Source organism: Bacillus rossius, chromosome 2, assembly GCF_032445375.1.
Source record: "Bacillus rossius redtenbacheri isolate Brsri chromosome 2, Brsri_v3, whole genome shotgun sequence".
Taxonomy (NCBI): Eukaryota; Metazoa; Arthropoda; class Insecta; order Phasmatodea; family Bacillidae; genus Bacillus; species Bacillus rossius.
The window spans coordinates 4,860,505-4,879,580 of record NC_086331.1 but is presented as its reverse complement, the minus strand read 5'-3'; the positions used below and the strand labels follow the sequence as shown (position 1 = coordinate 4,879,580).

At 37.4% G+C, this 19,076-nt stretch overlaps 1 protein-coding gene across 1 annotated transcript; it reads left to right on the top strand.

Annotated features, from left to right (window-relative positions):
* Positions 1-4,291: 4,291 nt before the first annotated feature.
* Positions 4,292-11,313, top strand: LOC134529045 (vasotab). Its single transcript, XM_063362742.1, has 3 exons — positions 4,292-4,353; positions 8,974-9,135; positions 11,124-11,313. Exons 1-3 carry the CDS (start codon positions 4,326-4,328, stop codon positions 11,201-11,203), a joined length of 270 nt encoding a protein of 89 aa, XP_063218812.1. The 5' UTR covers positions 4,292-4,325; the 3' UTR covers positions 11,204-11,313.
* Positions 11,314-19,076: the final 7,763 nt, after the last annotated feature.

Sequence of the window (19,076 nt, the reverse complement as noted above, 5' to 3'; positions counted from 1 at the left end):
AAAATTAAGTACCTACCTTATTTTCTATCTCCCGGTTTAGTGACTTTGAGAATATATTTTTCCTTGATGAAATCTTAACTCTTTTCCATCTGACGAAGAAGCCAATTAAAAAATAAACTAAGACTCGCGCACTTATTGTATGTTAAGACTGCCATCGTTTTAAATTACTGTAATTTTTTTAGTTATAGTCATGTTTAGTATAATAACATAATATGCCTTATTACGCATACATTTCAGTATTCATGAAACCAGTGCATTTTTATTTGAAATGTAGAGCAGTTACCAAATTTCTTATCTCGCATATTGATCTTTTGGTATGGCTAGTATTACTTAAACTAAATTTTTGAATTTTCACTGATGCACTGTTTTCCCTTTTCTATGCGATTTAGAAAATATAGCAATATACGTAAACCAATTAAACCAAAATCATCCTGAATTTTTATTACCGAAAAAAGTTAATTACAAAAAATTTTAATGTGCGTATTTTAATATTGAATTTATATATATCTTGCCAATACTGATTTAGTGGGTTACATTTTTTTATTTTTAAAAATAATATCTACCCCTTTTACTACTTAATAGATAACGTTGAATAAGAGAAGGTTGTTTAAGGTATGTTGATTTTCCTTGCCAATATCTAAAAGTAAATTTGTACAAACGCGAAATATAGTTTAAATAAGTATTTTACTTTTAAAATAAAACCATATTTTGAACGTAACACTGACTATTGGCCCAATACAAAGTTTTAATAGCTAATTTTCACTTCACTCGGGTACAGAATCCCATCATTCAGTGATTTCCGTGGCTAGCTTCTTTTGGGATTTCATCATTCTCAAACGACGGTAAGGGAAGCTCCTCTTCAAGGTCGCCTAACGATGTTGATAAGACCTGCCGGGTAATTTGAATCGTTGGTCTGGGATTTTCGAGGGGGGGGGGGGGGGGGGGTGAAGGATGATGTCACGACTGGGCTGGTTAACCTAGTTCTGCCAAATACCGCCAGGGGCGTATACAGCCGATACCCTGCGATGAAAGCGATCGCAGCGGCGGAGCTTGGAACTACAACAATTCTTCTAAGAAACCGGACAGAAAATTTAACCTGGGCTCGCGACTTCTATACATTATATATATTCAATGCTACTACAGTTTCGTAATGTATTGTTGCGCAACCTGCAGCGCCGTAAACAAGCCGTGCCCTCGGTGGAGGAGCGCAGACAAAACATTTCGTGACGAGGCTCCAAAGTGCGCTTGCAAAAAAATAACAGAAAAACTTCCATCTCAGCACACGGCTATGTGGGCTTACAAACTGATACGTTTTTAAATTCATACTTGGTCTATTGTTCCAAACCACTGTATACACTTCCACGACAAAAAAAAACAGATTGAGGTCAAATTCATCTGAATACAAAGAAAGAACACGACAGCGCACAAGGCTTAAAATACACTTAATTTGTAATACAGCGGGCGAAAAAAAACCACAAAAGATTTATTGTTTTTATGATTACTAACGACTACGTTAGACGGTGCAGCCAACCATGCACCAAGACGGCTCATACACGAACGGTACTTACTCATAAGTCGACCATGCCGAGACATAGCACTCGCCAAATAAGGATAAGCCCTTTAAGTTAAGGGGTCGTTACCACAACGCCGAAATACCATAACGCCGAATGTCAAAATTGACCACAACGCCGACAGCTAGAAAACAGCTGAGTACCACAACGCCGAAATAACAACTGAATGAATTTGTGTGTGTTTCTTAACTTTACCTTAACGCCGAAATACCACAATCAAACCTAACTTTACCTAACCTAACCTAACCTAACCTAGCGTAATATAACCTAACCTAACTTAACCTAGCCTATCCTAACCTAGCCTAGCCTAACCTAACCTAGTCTAACCTAACCTAACCTTTGTGGCAGTCCTGCAATGACATTTTTCGGCGTTAGTGTATTTCGGCGTTGTGGTAATTCGGCGTTGTGGTACACAGCAGTTTTCTAGCTGTCGGTGTTGTGGTCAATTTGGCTTTTCGGCATTGTGGTTTTTCGGCGTTATGGTCAATTTGGAATTTCGGCGTTGTGGTATTTCGGCGTTGTGGTGCGTCCCCGCCCCTAAATATAAGCCTTAAGGGCGGCGCAAGTGGAGTGTGATAGACTGCAGAGCTGCGTTCCTGTGGCAATCATGTCAGGCAGGCGCCAAACAGGTACACATAGTTCACAGGGAATGATACCACGGTTTACTACAGCTTACCAGCCAGCACTAAATTGCGCGCACGACAAATTGGAATAATCAATAAATTTGTGAATTACCATTATGAGCATTGTAAACAATACAAATGAAATTTTTTTAACGAATTTATTACTTCCACGTTGTAAAAGAATGACTAGAATGAGTATAAAATCAACTGCATGCATTTTATCGTAGATCATGTTAGCTCAGAATATAATTTTATTTAACGACCAGCCTATGATTAAAAATTAATCAATTTTACGTACTGACTTTCAAAGTATGCAAAAATAAAGGCCCAACATTAAACTTAAAAATCTATGTAAATTTTGAAGATGATATAGGTAAACTACGTTAAAGTTTACTGTTTCCAGATTTAACTTTCACATACACCAACATATATGTAGCAGAATATTATTTATATTGCTATTTTTATTTTTTGATGGTTTGTACAGTTATTCAGGGTAATAAGCTTAAAAATTATCATAAGTAATTTTTGATAACACACACAAACACACAAAACACACACACAGGGGAAAGTCTTGCGGTACGACCACGTTAAGTTTTTAAACGGTAATTTAGGTAAGGTATTAAATATCGCATTTTCAGAAAACTATTTGTTACTTTAACTAGTGCTTTATAAATATATAATGTTTATATAATTATTTTAGAAATATTCATTTTCAAAAATTAAAAAATTTTTTTATATAATAACATTTTAATCTAAGAAACTAGAAAAAAATATGATATGACCTTGATCTAACGAAGTCTAACGAAGTCTAACGAAGTCTAACGAAGTTCGTATAGAAATTATAATATTATTTTTCATAAGAAAACCACCTTAACATGGAAAAATGTCATTACACTGGCTTAAGGCTATGAAACTCTCTCTCTATGGTGGTAGAATTACAAGAAAACTTTCTCTGCATAATTTATATTAACAGTAATATTTCTTCTCAAAGTTTATTTTGAATTTACAACTTATATATTTCCTATGAATTCTGATGTTTCTTACAGAAGGAAATAAGTAGGGACACCTGTATTTCGCGAATACATTTCGTGTCAAGGTATTTCACAAAATACTGTAGCTTTTTCTAAGAGTCATGTTAGAGACCTGCAAAATTCGCGGATTCATTCGGTGATAGGCTAGAATTCAAACACATATACGTCTTAGATAATTTTGCTATTGGCTTACTGTTCATCTGGACGAATCTCGACCAGTCATAAACCCTCAACCAAAGAAAGATCGAATCACAGACAAAACAGCTGAAACCACTTACAAGTCGGCAGCCAATGATCTTGCGTTATTGGCCCGAGTGTACAGGGGTATGTGCAGTCTATCCTGAAGGCCATCGAAACCGCGAATTTTGCAGGTCTCTACGTCCATTAGTTACATTGAAGGACACTAACTAAAATAGGCTCTTATTGTAGATACTGGGTTGTCTCTAGCTTCACGATCAATTGTGTTTAGTAATATAATTTATTGTAATGAAAGAATTGGTACAAATATTCATATTGTAGGTAGTTTAAAAAAAATGGATAATTTTATGATCGCATTTGTGCAACAACGTAATATTACCAAAATTCCTTTTTTTATTTTGTAAAATCCACTGATATTTACTTCTAATAAAATTAGTAGCAACAGTAACTAATAGTTAACTGAATAGAATAATTAGTTTTGTTACCTTATTTTTATGTGTTCGTTATGTTGGTATGAATTAGATTCACACTTGCCCACAAGTTTAACGTTGGAATATTAATTATATTTTTATTTTATCACACAAAAACCACTTTATAGCTATTATACGCCATAGTTGGTTGCCTCTCAAGCTATTTGCTAAGAAGACGTGCTGGTTAGACTGTTGGACAAAAGCCAGAAAAATAAAATTCCTTTCGTTTGCAAATTGTGTAAATTCTATGCCAATACAGCGCCACTATAGAGGTATGCTAACTTACATGTTTATAATGGTAGTCACGTACGTTACGAGCTTGATACTAAATAGTTGTGTTGAGACGGCTAGCACGTAAATGATAAGTACACTCTAAGATATAAGAACAAGCCAACTACCTCTGAATGACAGTCTTCTAAGAGCCACATTACAATGAAGTATCTAGCAGTGATTTTCCTTGGTAAGTGTGAAAATGTGACAATACGTATTACAATATAATAATAGCATGTGTTGATAATAGTTTACCACATATTACGATAGCGTCCTTACGTTGCGTAACATAGCCTAACTTCATTATAGAGACATTAGAGGGTGGTATGTATACTGTTCACTTAAAATGCGTTCTCATTGCACAATAGGTAAGGACTGGAACGATCCACTGGTCCAATGACCTCCAGGATAGACTGCACAGTCCTCTGAATACTCGGGTGAATATCCTATCTAGAGACCCGGAAAATTCGCGGGTTCAATGACCTCCAGGATAGACTCCAATATCCTCTACACACTCGGGCAAATGCCAACTGTTCATTGACTGCTGACTTGTGAGTCGTCTCGACTGGGTGGCCTGTGATTCGACATTTCTATGAGTGAGGGTCTCTAATTGGCCCTCAGTCCTCCAGATTAACAGCGAACCAATGACAGAAGCAGCACTAAGGTATAATCATTTGAATTTTAGCATAACACGAAATGAACCCGCGAATTTTGCGGGTCTCTACCTGTATTCCCTATTCATGGGCTGCTCACGTGCACAATGTCTCGACTGGATTTCTTGTGATTCGATACTTCTTTGTTTGAAGATGTCCCATTTAGGATTCAGGAGACATGATTCCTAGAATTCTATATATAGACAGAGACCGGAAAAATTTGCGTTTTTTTCAAGCGATAGGTTAAAATAAAGATACTGATACATTTGAACTGCTTCGGCAACGGGCCCATATTACACGTGGAGAACTATTAGCCAACGGGAAATCTTCAACCAAAGAAGTATCAAATCGCAAGCAGACATCGTTCACGCTAGCAGCCAATGAATAGAGGACATTTGCCCGAGTGTTCAGAGGATTGTTTTGTACTATCCTAGATGGATTCAAACCAGCAATTTTTCTAGTCGCTATACATAGAGCCAATATTATTAAGCGATTTTATTTGGTAGAAAAGTAGGCTTGGAGCATATTTACACACACACATACACACAAACCTGATTCACGTTTATGACTGGACTACAGTTCTCTTGACACGTCTTTGACGATTTTGAGTCAGTTGTATAAGTATGTAGTTAACCTAATATTTAATTATGTATTCATAGTGGCTTTTCTTTTCGTTTTGTTTTGTCATGTACCAGTTGTTCAACAGCAAAGAGCTAAATTTGACCGTAAATAAATAAACACATAAGCGGACACATTGTTGTGTTTGCTCGGTTCAAAACCAAGTATTGTTTTTATGTTTATGCTGCGTTGATTTTATTTGGTAATTTTTAATATTTAATATATATGTTGCAAAAATGTTTACCAGATGCTTAAGTCGTCTAAAATTATTGCTTTTTAAATTATAATATTCTTCTTAGTCAGTCAGGAAAATAATGTCTTGCTATTGACAGTTTTCAAAATGAATAATGATAAAATAAGTGTCCTATCTACCTTTGCTGCATAACGGTAGGGATAACTTCAAAAGATAATCTGCAATTTAAAAGTATGAAACATAAAATAATAAATAACCCTAATGTTTTTGAGTGTAAACATTTATGCTTCTTGCCAGCTTAAGTATATGGTAACTAAAATGTACATACAGCCTGTTTTCTGAATAAATTTGAGGAAATAATAATTGAATAATCAGGCCTTAGTTATTTCCACACTCCTTCGTAGACACTGAGACAGCAACCAGCTCAAAAGACAAAAAGCATGAGGTCTGACTATACAAGCGCTTTTGTGCATTTTTACGTAAACTGCGCATTTTTCTGTGCTCAAGTTCGTAAAACCTGCGTCCGTATGTCTATCTGCGTCTGAAAAATTCACAAAAGAATTCATACTCCAGATCATAATCCAAATTCAGTTGTACATAATTAAAGGAATCAAATAAATATTGTTTATATAACAAAAAAAAAACAAGTAAAACCTGTGAGTCAGTGTAGAGGAGGCAGAAATATCAATGAACATATTTCTGGAAATACTTCTGTTTATCACTAGATACATCACCATGCACAATGATATATACTGGATCCCTGTTGTGTGGAATACCGTTTTGTTGCACAACCACTGTTCTGTAATATAGTCCGTGATAAACACACCACAGATATGCCGCGTACCGTCTGATTGTGGGAATGTGGGATACCGACTATGACTCAATTATTCGCGAACTGAGTATAGTCACTGCGCAATACCACAGTACACTACTTATCCAGAGCTACAGCCAACATGCACCTTCACTTCCTCAACGTACTTATGGTGAGTTATGTAGTCTGCAAACTATCAGCGTTATGGCACCCTACATCACATGGATCCAGTGCATCTCATTTTACACGTACGGGCATGTTATGTTTCGCGAAAAGATTTCAAGACTAGCTGAGATTTAAGAACACGGTGTCTTGTGGTTGTTGGAGTTTCTTTCAGGTACTGTCTACGGTCAACATACCAACCAATCACAGTAATTCAGTGCGGAAGCAAACGTTACCTGAATGGCTCGGTCAAGTAAGGCAATGGCTTCTATATTACAAGAAAGAAACATATGGCGTGGGTATACCATATTGCAGCAGTCTAATGTGCATTACATTTTTTTCCCGCTCAATGCCTGCCCCTATTTATGGAAATAGTTGTATTGGAAAAAAATAAAACGGCGCGTGTAACTCAGCACACGTGATGGAAGTGAAACTTCTTTGGCAATTCAAACATTGATTCGTAAGTATATCGTAAGGGGTAAAAGACAGAGAGAGATAGAGAGAAAGAGAGAAAGAATAACATTTTATAAGTAAATATTAATCACTGTTGAAAATAAAGAAAAACTGTGCGTGTTACTGTTCCATCAAACAATTTTACCCATTTAGAACACGCCAAATCTCTGAACGAAATATGAAATTCATAACAGATAGCGCTACCTATGCGGGAAATGCATGGGCTGTCTCAACAGCACTCTCTACGCTGCTGGTTGAACAAGGATGAAAGCGAGCGCATTGGTAGCAAATATAAAATTAAAGGCACTCACAGCTGGCTGTATAGGATACCTATATCTATTTTCTGAAACAAGCGCGAGCGCACACTCTGTGTCTTATCCTTTCGTTCATCTATCTCTCTAGGCGGGCGATGAATCATCGCACAAAGATGAGAACGAAAACGAGCCCAGCAACTTATATATCATAGTGCTCTCTTTATATCTCTTTGGCCGAGTACCTTTTCTCTGTCAGGAACGTCTAACGACGGTGTTTAACGAAAACTTTGCATTAAAATTCGACCTTGAAATTGTAATCTCATCGCGTCCAAAAAAGTTGCACTTCAAAAAGTTTTTTTTCCGTACCTACGTTATTAGTAGGGACAGGAATATTTTCGCGAAAAGATCCGAACACTTGTTAGACTGCAACAAAGTATACCCGTACCTGTGGTTTCTTCCTTGTGATTGGCGGCCGTCTGCCGAGAGAAGTCGTCGCCTTATGTGACAGAGCCACTCAGGACGCGTTTGCCTCCGCACTGAATCACTGTGATTGGTGTTGTAACACTCGATATGTACCATTGTTTTTAACCTTCATCTAGTCTGGGAATCTTCTCGCGAAATCTGCATGCCCCTAGTCATCAGTAGAGACCTGCAAAATTCGCGGATTCATTTGGTGATAGGCTAGAATTCAAACAGATATACCTCTTGGATAATTTTGCTGTTGGCTTTCTGTTCATCTGGACGAATCTCAACCAGTTATAAACCCTCAACCAAAGAAGGATCGAATCACAGACAAACCAGCTGAGACGACTTACAAGTCGGCAGCCAATAAACATGCGTTATTTGCCCGAGTGTACAGGTGTATGTGCAGTCTATCCTGAAGGCCATCGAAACCGCGAATTTTGCAGGTCTCTAGTCATCAGTAGAGACCCGTAAAATTAGCTGGTTCATTTCGTGTTATGCTAAAATTCAAATAATTATACCTTAGTGCTGCTCCTGTCATTGGTTCACTGTTAATCTGGTGGACTGAGGGCCAATTAGAGACCCTCACTCATAGAAGTGTCGAATCACAGGCCACCCAGTCGAGACGACTCACAAGTCAGCAGCCAATGAACAGTTTGCATTTGCCCAAGTGTGTAGAGGATATTGGAGTCTATCCTGGAGGTCATTGAACCCGCGAATTTGTCGGGTCTCTACATTGGCGTAGCTGTGTTCATAAAGTTGGGGGGGACAAATAATGATTTTGATGTCATGTAAACCCATTTCCCTCTTACTAAGACGGGGGGTCCGGGGGTCCTCCACCGGAAAATTTTGATTTTAAAAGTGCAAAATAGCGCTTTTTAAGCAGTTTTTGTATCTAACCATTGGATACATCGATGTTAAAATTATTATTGTTTCCTTAAAATAAAATTTGATGAGTGAAGAAATTACAAATAAAGTTGGGCAGAATAATATTATATAATAAAAATATCACGGTGTAGAAAGTTGGGGGGGACAGTCCCCTCCACCCAAAAAGTTCAGGGGGAAACGTCCCCCCTGTCCACCCCCCCCCCCCCCCGGTTCCTACGCCCCTGAGTCTCTAATCATCAGACATCCGTGCTTCATGTTGGTGTGCTGCGCACGCACTGAGGTCAGTCCTGCGACGTGGTGTGGTTCTGCTTGTCAGTTTTCAGCGTGATCTTCGCTGAGGCAGCGTTGCGCCGGGGATGTCCTTCCGTCTGCCCGCAGTACTACCAGCCGCTGTGCGCGCTCAGTCGCTGGCGAGGCCTGAGGACCTTCTCCAACCCGTGCTTCCTGGCGGTGCACAACTGCAAGCACCCCCGCGACCGTGAGTTCACTGCTCGCTCACTGCTCGTTCACTCGGCTGCGGCCGCAGCGGCGACGGTGCCGCGGGTGCACGCGAGGGTTCAATGACCTGCAGGATGAACTCCACAGTTCTACGTACACTCGGTCAAATGTCACCCACTCATTGGCTGCTGTCTTGTGAGACGTCCCATCGTAGCAGCCTGTGATTCGATAAAGCTTTGGTTGATTGTTTCTCATTGGCCCAGAGTCATCCAGGTGAGTTGTGAGCCAATAGCAGAGGCAGCACTGAACTGTAACTATTTGTATTTTAGCCTATCTCGAAATGAATTCGCGAATTTTTCTGGTCTCTAAATATACCTTTAACCTATTTTTGCTATTGGCTCACTGTTCGTCTGGGCGACTCTGGGCCAATGAGAAACCCTCAACCAAAGAAGTAACGAATCACAGACAAGACAGTTGAGACGACTCATAAGTCAGCAACCAACGAACTGGCGTTATTTGCCCGAGCATACAGAGGACTGCGTAGACTATCCTGAAGGTCATCGAAACCGCGAATTTTTCAGGTCCCTACCTATCCATAGGAGCATGCACATTTCGCGAGAAGATTCCCAGACAAGATGAAAGTCAAAACACTGTAGCATCGTCCGTGTTGCGTGATTGGGTGGGTTTCTCTCAGGTACATGTCGATTGTTACAACACCAATCACATGAAGTCAGTGCGGAATCAAACGCGTCCTGAGTGGCTCGGTGAAACAAGGCGACGACTTCTCTCGCAGACTGCCGCCAATCACAAGGAAGAAACCACTGGTACGGGTGTACCTTGTTGCAGCCTAGTAGACGTTCAAGTTTTTTTTTTTTCGGGAAAAATGCCTGCCCCTACGTATCCACTTGTCCAGTAACTGGGAAAATTCGCGGGTTCGATGACCTCTGGGGTAGACTCCGAAGTTCTCCGCACACCCCGGAGATTTCCACCTGCTCATTGGCTGCTGACTCGTGACACGCCTCAACTGGTTTGCCTGTGAACCGTTGCTTCTTTGGAGAAATGTTTACACTTGGCCCAGTGACACCCGGTCACAACTGAATAGGTATTTGAATTTTATTTGAATTTGAATACATAAAATTCTGGCTTGTACTATAACTCTATCTTGGCTCAACGATGAGAAGTTCACAAGCTAGCAGAATCTGTTTGTGTATTTTTTTGTAATTTTAAAATTTATTTCATTAAAATCAGATAATAATTAAAGTTTTTAAAGATGGCGGCCGAAACGGAAATTTCAACGGTGACGTCATAATCCATTATGACGTCAGAGGCTTAGCGGAGGCTGTAGACATGGATGCTAAAGCCTCTATATGGAAATTGTGTTCTTCCTAAGGCAAAATGATTCTTGAGGTTTTTTCTAAATCCTAATTTTTTATTTTTTGAGGAAGAAAACGAGAAATGTTTCCTCAAAACGGTAATTTTTGAGTCATTTTGAGTCATTTTTGAGAAATTTTTAGGAATTTTTTAGTCCAAGATGGCCGCCGTGACGTCACTAATCCAAGATGGCGGAAAAACACCACCACCACCACCGCCTGGCGCCTGTCCCAGGACATACCAAAACATACTACTTTTTGTATATGTTATTTTATCTTTTTTACAGTGTATGACTCATGTCAAAGTTACACAGTTTATCAACTTGGAAAATGCATAATTCGGTATAATAAACTAGTAAAACACAAATTACCTATCCATCAACGCTTGAAGTAATACAAAGTAGACTTTTAGCGCATGTACATTTCCTTTAGTTTAACAGCGTGCAACCAGCCAAAATGTGATAAACATTTGAGTTTGTAATGGGAAAATAAACACACTTAAGTGACTTAAATATGTATATAAGACACTTTAGTGAAAAGAATACGAGAAATAATTGGGGCTTGGAACGTTGGCTTTATAAATTCATGTGTTTATTGTCATTAAGTTTGAATCAACGTTATACAAAATATTATAAAACAATTAAAATATTTGTTTCAGGTTACAGCTATATTCACGACGGAGAGTGTCGTTATCCAGGCAACGACTTCCTTCAACAACTGGAAGACGAAGAGTCCTGAACACATGCGTACTGCGACGCTTAGCTGCAAGACAAGGCAAAGATTCTCTAATTCGTATGGAAAACAAATTACGTTACCAGAGAAATAAATGACGTTGGTGTTCAATTAAAGTTCCTTTTCATTCATTTTATATTAAAATATTTAATGCAGGAAGTTTTACCTAAAATATAATCATATTAATACCCTCACAAGAAGATCTTACGCGATACCAAAAGTAATCTTTGCTTGAAAATTAAAAACAATGTGTGACGTTTAAAAATCAGAGCTTAAGTATATATAAGATTATGTATTATGTATCGTGAGACAGAATTCAACTACATACCTCGGTTACAGATTTACACAAATAATAAAATAAGTTGAAAACCTTTATATGACTTACGGTCTAAAGTTAGGGACCGGAAAAATTCTCGGGTTCAATGAACTCCAGGACTGACTCCACAGTTCTACTTATTCTCGGGAAAATATCGTCCACTCATTGGCTGCTGTCTTGTGAGACGTGCCAGCGCAGTGGTCTGTGATTCGATACAGCTTTGTCTGAGTGTTTCTCATTGGCCCAGAGTCCTCCATGAGAGTTGTGAGCCAATAACAGAGGCAGCACTAAGGTATAACTATTCGAATTTTAGCCTGTCACGAAAATAATCTGCTAATTTTTCCGGTCTCTATCAAAAGTGAATCCCAAGGCAGGTATACGTCTTTGAAGTTGGAGTTAAACATAATTTTTATTGAATAGCCAAAGTACTTAAGCGTCTGTATTATGTTTAGAGGCATGCATTTTTCGTGATAGGTAGGGGCAGGCATTTTTCGCGAAAAAACCTGAACGTCTACTAGACTGCAACAAGGTATACCCGCACCAGCGGTTTCTTCCTTGTGATTGGCGGCCGTCTGCGAGAGAAGTCGTCGCCTTGTTTTACCGAGCCACTCAGGACGCGTTTGATTCCGCACTGACATCATGTGATGGGTGTTGTCACAATCGACATGCACATTAAAGAAACCCACACAATCACGGAACACGGACGATGCTATATTGTTTTGACTTTCAGCTGGTCTCGGAATCTTTTCGCGAAATATGCATGCCCCTAATAATCAGTTCTAACAGGTTACAATGATGACTCTCATGCATCAAGTATTTCATAGCTATGGTAATTACCAGTCGCACCTGTCATGAAACGTCACTTGATGTTATCAATTCATTGTTCGAACGACTAAATGGGTTTTACTCAACAACTTCTTGAAGATAAAAAAAAAATTGGTATTTATAGCTCGGTATCCTACACCATCTTGTCTTCGAAAAAATTGCATCAACAATTTTTTTGGCAATCACCGGCACGTAACTACGGCGATAAATTCATTCTTAGACTACGAAATAACGGTTAATGAATAAGTCCTGTCAAACAAACGAAAGCTCAAAAAGTGCATTTAATTGCTACATGCAATATTAACACAAAATATTTCAGGAAGTATTTGAATGAAACAGATGGATGTACGTATTTGTTTTATCAACAACTCAAATTGCTTCCATCACTGAGCAGAATATAAACAATATTATACTTTTTTAGTACATTTACATAAAAACAGAATTATTTTTGTGGCATGAATGAAAAAAAAACTTTTATATAATACCGTAAAACCCATGTTAAAAATTTATGTTCGTGGACCACTCGTTTGAAACTTTGTTCAGTACTGGAGGTTTCTATCTTTTTTTATTAAATTCGCATATTACCGATTAATAAATTGCAGAATCTCTAAGATTGGGTTTAGTTAAAGTCAGATGCTAGCCCACAATTAGCTCACTGGCATAATACGAAAGTAATAATAAGAAACAATTATATAATGTTATTTATGTACTAGCAAGTTCTTTTTAAACAGTTTTTTTTGTGAATAATAATGATAAGAAAATCGATTGACATTATTTTCCAAGGTATTTTCATTATAAAAAATGTTGTGAAAAACTGAGCAGTTTACTAAAGACTTGAATGTCATAATCAGTCAAATCTTCAGACGAGGTAAGATTACGTAAATTCTTTTACGTCCTTATTTTTTTTTGCTGGATAACATAAGAAGAAGAAACATAATTTTTCGGTCCGCGACTCACACAGATATCGGCTTGGAGCTCATAAATAAAAGAGAGATTCCACGAACTGGAATCGAATCATCGACAACTGGCTCGTTGCCTTAGAAATAGAAATATATATATATATATATATATATATATATATATATATATATATATATATATATATATAGAACGGAAAAATTTGTTTGACGGAAAAAGGAAAATGTTCTTTGACCTCCAGGATTTACTCCACAGTTCTCAATATATTTGAGCAAATGCCACCCACTTATTGGCTGCTGTCTTGTCAGACGTCCAAACGAAGTGGCTTATGATTCGATACAGCTTTGGCTGAGTGTTTCTCATTGGCCCAGAGTCCGCCAGGTAGGTTGTGAGCTAATAGCGAGGTAGCACTATGGTGCAACTATTTTAATTGTAGCCTATCACTAGAGACCTGTAAAATTCGCTGATTCATTTCGCGATAGGATAGAGTCCAAATACTTTTGACATTATTTTGCTTTAGTGATTGGGCCACAGTTTATCTGAAGGACTCTGGGCCAATAAAAAATCTTTAACAGAAGTATTAGCGAATCACGATCATTCCAGTCAACAGGTGTTACGAGTCGGTAACCAATCAGCAGATTTAATTTGCACGAGTGCGTAGAGGATCATGGAGTCTATCCTTTAGGTATTCGAAATCGCGAATTTTACAGGTCTCAACCTATCACTAGAGACCTGAAAAATTCGCGGATTCATTTCGTGTTATGTTAAAATTCAAATAAATATACCTTACTGCTGCTTCTGTCATTGGTTCTCTGTTAATCTGGAGGACTGAGGGCCAATTAGAGACCCTCACTCATAGAAATGTCGAATCACAGGCCACCCAGTCGAGACGACTCACAAGTCAACAGCCAATGAACAGTTGGCATTTGCCCGAGTTTGTAGAGAATGTTGGAGTCTATCCTGGAGGTCATTGAACCCGCGAATTTTTCCGGTCTCTACCTATCACGAAATGAAGCCAAGAATTTACCCGCGCAATACTGATATATATGTAATTAAAGTAAACAACAGTTTGCAGTTTACAATGTAAATACATTTTGGTGAAATTCCTAATCACGCAAGGTAAGTTATTATATTAATTGGAAAATTGACCAAACAAAATGCCACATTTCCTACGTATTTTAATTATTTCTTAATAAATCTTATAAAAACAACGCTGACTCACGTGGAAAATGCGTGTGTTAAGTGTTTAGGAACGTTGCCGTGATTCTTTTAAAAAGTTGTCTGTTGCGAAATAATAAGTGATTGGAAAATTCCGCCGGTTCAATGATCTCTAGGCTAGACTCCAAAGTCATCTGGATAATCGGTGTCACCGCTAATTATTCAGGTCTGTAAATATAGTACCGAAAACGTTCCAGACCCTATGATCTATGAATAAAACACACACACATATATCTGGCATGTTTTCCGGTGCGATAGTAACTTGCAGATGCATGCAAATGCCTGGACGGAATGATGGTACTAGCGGTGTCCCGAGACTACTCAGGGAAAGTCCGCCTGTTTCACACGTGCATTGGAATGCGAATAGGCCTTTGCATGCATCTGCAAGTTACTATCGCACCGGAAAACATGCTATATATAGGGGCATGCACATTTCGCGAAAAATTTTCGAGACCAGCTGAAAGTTAAAACACTGTAGCATCGTCTGTGTTTCGGATTGTGTGGGTTTCTTTCAGGTACATGTCGATTGTTACAACACAAATCACAGTAATTCAGAGTGAAAGCAAACGCGTCCTGAGTGGCTCGGTCAAATAGGGCAACGACTTCTCTCGCAGACGGCCGCCAATCACAGGGAAGAAACCGCTGGTGCGGGTATACCTTGTTGCAGTCTAATAGGCGTTCAGATTTTTTCGCGAAAACTGCCTGCCCCTAGCTATATATATATATATATATATATATATATATATATATATATATATATATATGTGTGTGTGTGTGTGTGTTTTATTCATTCATAGGGTATGGAATGTTTAATTGAATAAATTGTTCAAATAACTTCTATCTAATAGACAGGAATTTCATAGTTAAACCTGGTAGGAAATTTTCTGACGTCAGAAATATTTACCGAAACATTACAACATTAACTGAAATAAAAGAAACAACGCCGAAAAAAAAGAAAATTGTAAGATTGAGCCAAGCACTTATAACATTTTTTGTAAATTTATCATTATTTTTTTTTACTATTAGGGCCATGCTTTTTTCGCGAAGAGAGTTAGAGACGAAAAGTGCGTTAGAACACTGTGGACATCGGCTGTGTTTTTAATTAGCCGAGTTTCTTTCAGGTAAAGATTTAAAAAAAATTATCTCATTTATACAAAATAAATAATGTATGAAACTTCTGATACAGAAAAATGCAAACACATTTTTAAAAATTTTATGTAATAAAACACTGCTTATTTTTAACGCTTTAATGTGTTTATTTCATTTTCTTTCATCGACGTTTCTGTAACGATCGGAATAATTTTCTAGGACAAAATTTCGCTTTACATATGTTTATTTTATTTTCGAAATATCATTAATGAAAATCTGTTTTACAAAAATTACATATATTATGTACATTTACCCAAGTATATGTATATATATATATATATATATATATATATATATATATATATATATATATATGTCCATCGCGGCACAAAGAGCTTTTACAAGATTAAAGTTAAATAGTATTTTTTTAATAATAGGGCCTAATCCTTGATTTTTTCGCTCTCTGAAATGAATAGTTTTCTGCTGTAAATAAATTTTCTTATTTTGCTTGCTTCGCACTTTCCGCCAGTCCCGGGATGCTTCTGTTGCTGAAATTACATTTCAGCTAAAAGGTGGGGGGAAAAATACGAACTGTTACAATCCCCAGAAAATTGCGAAGAGCTCGTATTAATATTAAAATACGCAACTGCCTGAAACACTTCTTCTAGAAATTGCACAGAGTTCCAAACATGAAAGAGAAGTCGGTCAAAGGAAGATTACAATATGGCGTTAAAATAATTTAAACGCAATGAGGACGATGCTTTGACCCACGTTTGAAATAACTCTCAGCAGGCCTGGACGGCAATATTTCAACCGGTTATTCAACGTCCGTGAAAGTGAAGAAAACCATAACACACACATGAAATAACTGTGATTTACAGTCCGTAATGAATATATTGTCTTGTTTATACGTAATAAAAATTTTCTGAGAAATTATCAACAAAATTGCTCGTGAACTTTTATGATATCTACATATGCCTCGATCGTTTTGGTGATTATGTAAAAAAATAAGTAAGACTCTGCTGAACTTTTGGTAGGAGTTATGTAAATTTGTCTTTTTTTTAGAGCACATCGTAGGTAGAAAATAACAGCCATCATAAAGTTATAAATTGAAACCGTAAACTTCGAATCAGTAACAAAAAAGATTCTTTAACTTTTTTATTTTGAATTAATTATTAGCGTGTTGGTGAATTTAATTACCAACTGGCAACAATAGCTGCAACTGCTTAAACTGACATTAATTTCTCCAATTGTTACAACTGGCTTCAATATCTTCAATTGCATTTTGTGCCAACTAGCTTCAATTGTTCCAATTGCTCCAAATCCATTTGGTTCCATTTGGTTATACAATGGCTCGAAAGCATTTTTCAATAATCTCCATTTAATGTCATTGACAGCGGTATTTCTTTACAGCCTTAAGCTAGAAGTAAGGTTACGAGAAATAAAACACTTTTGTTTGATTAATCCGAAGGTTGTCCGTAAAGTAAGTACCGTTTGGTCATTAAAAAATAAATTCGCGAGAAAAAGTTTTTATTGACGGTTTTAGTTTACTAAATATCTACTTCATATATTCACATAGTCACCACTCAGTTCAAAATACTTTTCATAACGATGCACCAGTTTCTTTAACCCCGCTGCAAAAAAATTCACAGTCTGCAAATGGAACGGACGCGTTGGCCATAGGTATCATAGACTTCTAATACACAATGTGTGTAGCCTAAGTACAGGCGTTCAGTAAACATCCCAGGAAAATGTTTCAGCGAACTCCGCGCTAGAGTCAAAAAATGATGGCTACCATTTTTGAAATGAAAAAGGCGTCATATTAAATGATTTCATGAAAATTGGGCCAATAATTACCGTAAAAAAATACAAAATTACGATTGTCAACTTGTTTAATTTCCAGGCGGCGAAATTCTTTGCAGAGGGGTTAAAGAAACTGGTTCAGTGTTATGAAAAGTGCTTGTAACTGGGTGGTGACTATGTGAAAATGTGAAATAGATATGTAGTAAACTAAAACTGTCAATAACACCTTTTTCATGCGAGTTTTTTTTAATGACCAAACATTACTTACTTTATAGATATCCTTCATAATTTAGTGTATTTTTCATTTTTATACACATGCAGGTTAGATACGTAAGTCATTCATAGTAAAAAGCCAGAATATCTTAGTTCATGGAGTATATCCCATATTTCTATGGTAATACAACCGTTTTAAGAATTCGCGAAACAAGTTGAATTGTTAACCTGTCAACCAATATATAGGATCTTCCCATGACATGTCATCAATCTCTTTTCCTGCTGATATCTTTCTTTCATGTTTATTATTTGTATTTCGAAAACACCTAGAGTCTACTGTTTTATGACCAGCCTCATAGTCATTAGAATCTTCGTCATCCCAGTGATCGCCATTATCATAACCATAGACAGGATAGTTGATATTTATTTTAACAAGTTGTTTCCACCATTTTGGTCTCAGAGCCTCATCACAGTCTTCGATCTTGTCAGATTCAGGTGTTTCTAGATTGTTCTCAGTTTCTTCAAAGGCGAATTTAATATACTGTAAATACATATACATTTGTTCGTTTCCCATAAAGATGCTACTTTATTCTTTTGTATTCCCCACTTTCGTTGGATTTACATTTCAGATTATTGGCGAGATCTGGGATAGTGTTGTTAGCATCACATTTTCACATTTTCCGAGATCATAATTAGAGACCCGTGAATTTCGCGGATTCATTTCGTGTTATGCTAAAATTCAAATAATTATACCTTAGTGCTGCTTCTGTCATTGGTTCTCTGTTAATCTGGAGGACTGAGGGCCAATTAGAGACCCTCACTCATAGAAGTGTCGAATCACAGGCCACCCTGTCGAGACGACTCACAAGTCAACAGCCAATGAACAGTTGGCATTTGCCCGAGTGTGTTGAGGATATTGGAGTCTATCCTGGAGGTCATTGAATCCGCGAAATTCACGGGTCTCTAATCATAATATTCGTCTAATATTTGGCCTTCATTCCACTTCCTTGATGTTGTACAGCTTGGTTGTACAGATCTTGTGATGTTTATTCGAGAGATATCTGCGATCAAACGATGTCTGGCACGATTGTAATAGACATTAAATGGTATAAAGAAACTGAAATTTAAGAAAAGAAGGCCACGAACGAAGAAATTTACTCTGGCATGGACGGTAAAGTAACTCCATTCTTCCTGAATAATTCTGTTGAGTTAAGATTTTTGGTATCGATAGTGCGATCTTTCAGAATGAAAATAACTTCAAGTTTTCGTGTAGGCCTTTAGTTAAAACACAATACTTGAGCCACTAAATAAATATTTAAATAACTGCCCTCAGACCTTCCATACACACTTAAATAGTAAACTTTTAAAACACGCATATTTGGAACAAACATGCCACCATTGCTCATGGAACATATTACGCCTGTTTCACCTCTTGATTTTTATTTTAAATGCTGCATTTCACATCTGGCTAAAATGTTTTACTGCATATGAGCTTTT

Bases quoted from the DNA above. Each gene is read 5' to 3' on its own strand.
- LOC134529045 (XM_063362742.1), top strand. From the start codon at position 4,326: ATGAAGTATCTAGCAGTGATTTTCCTTG. The intron at 4,354-8,973 runs GTAAGTGTGAAA...TCTGCTTGTCAG, and splicing joins TCTAGCAGTGATTTTCCTTG to TTTTCAGCGTGATCTTCGCT. The intron at 9,136-11,123 runs GTGAGTTCACTG...TATTTGTTTCAG, and splicing joins CTGCAAGCACCCCCGCGACC to GTTACAGCTATATTCACGAC.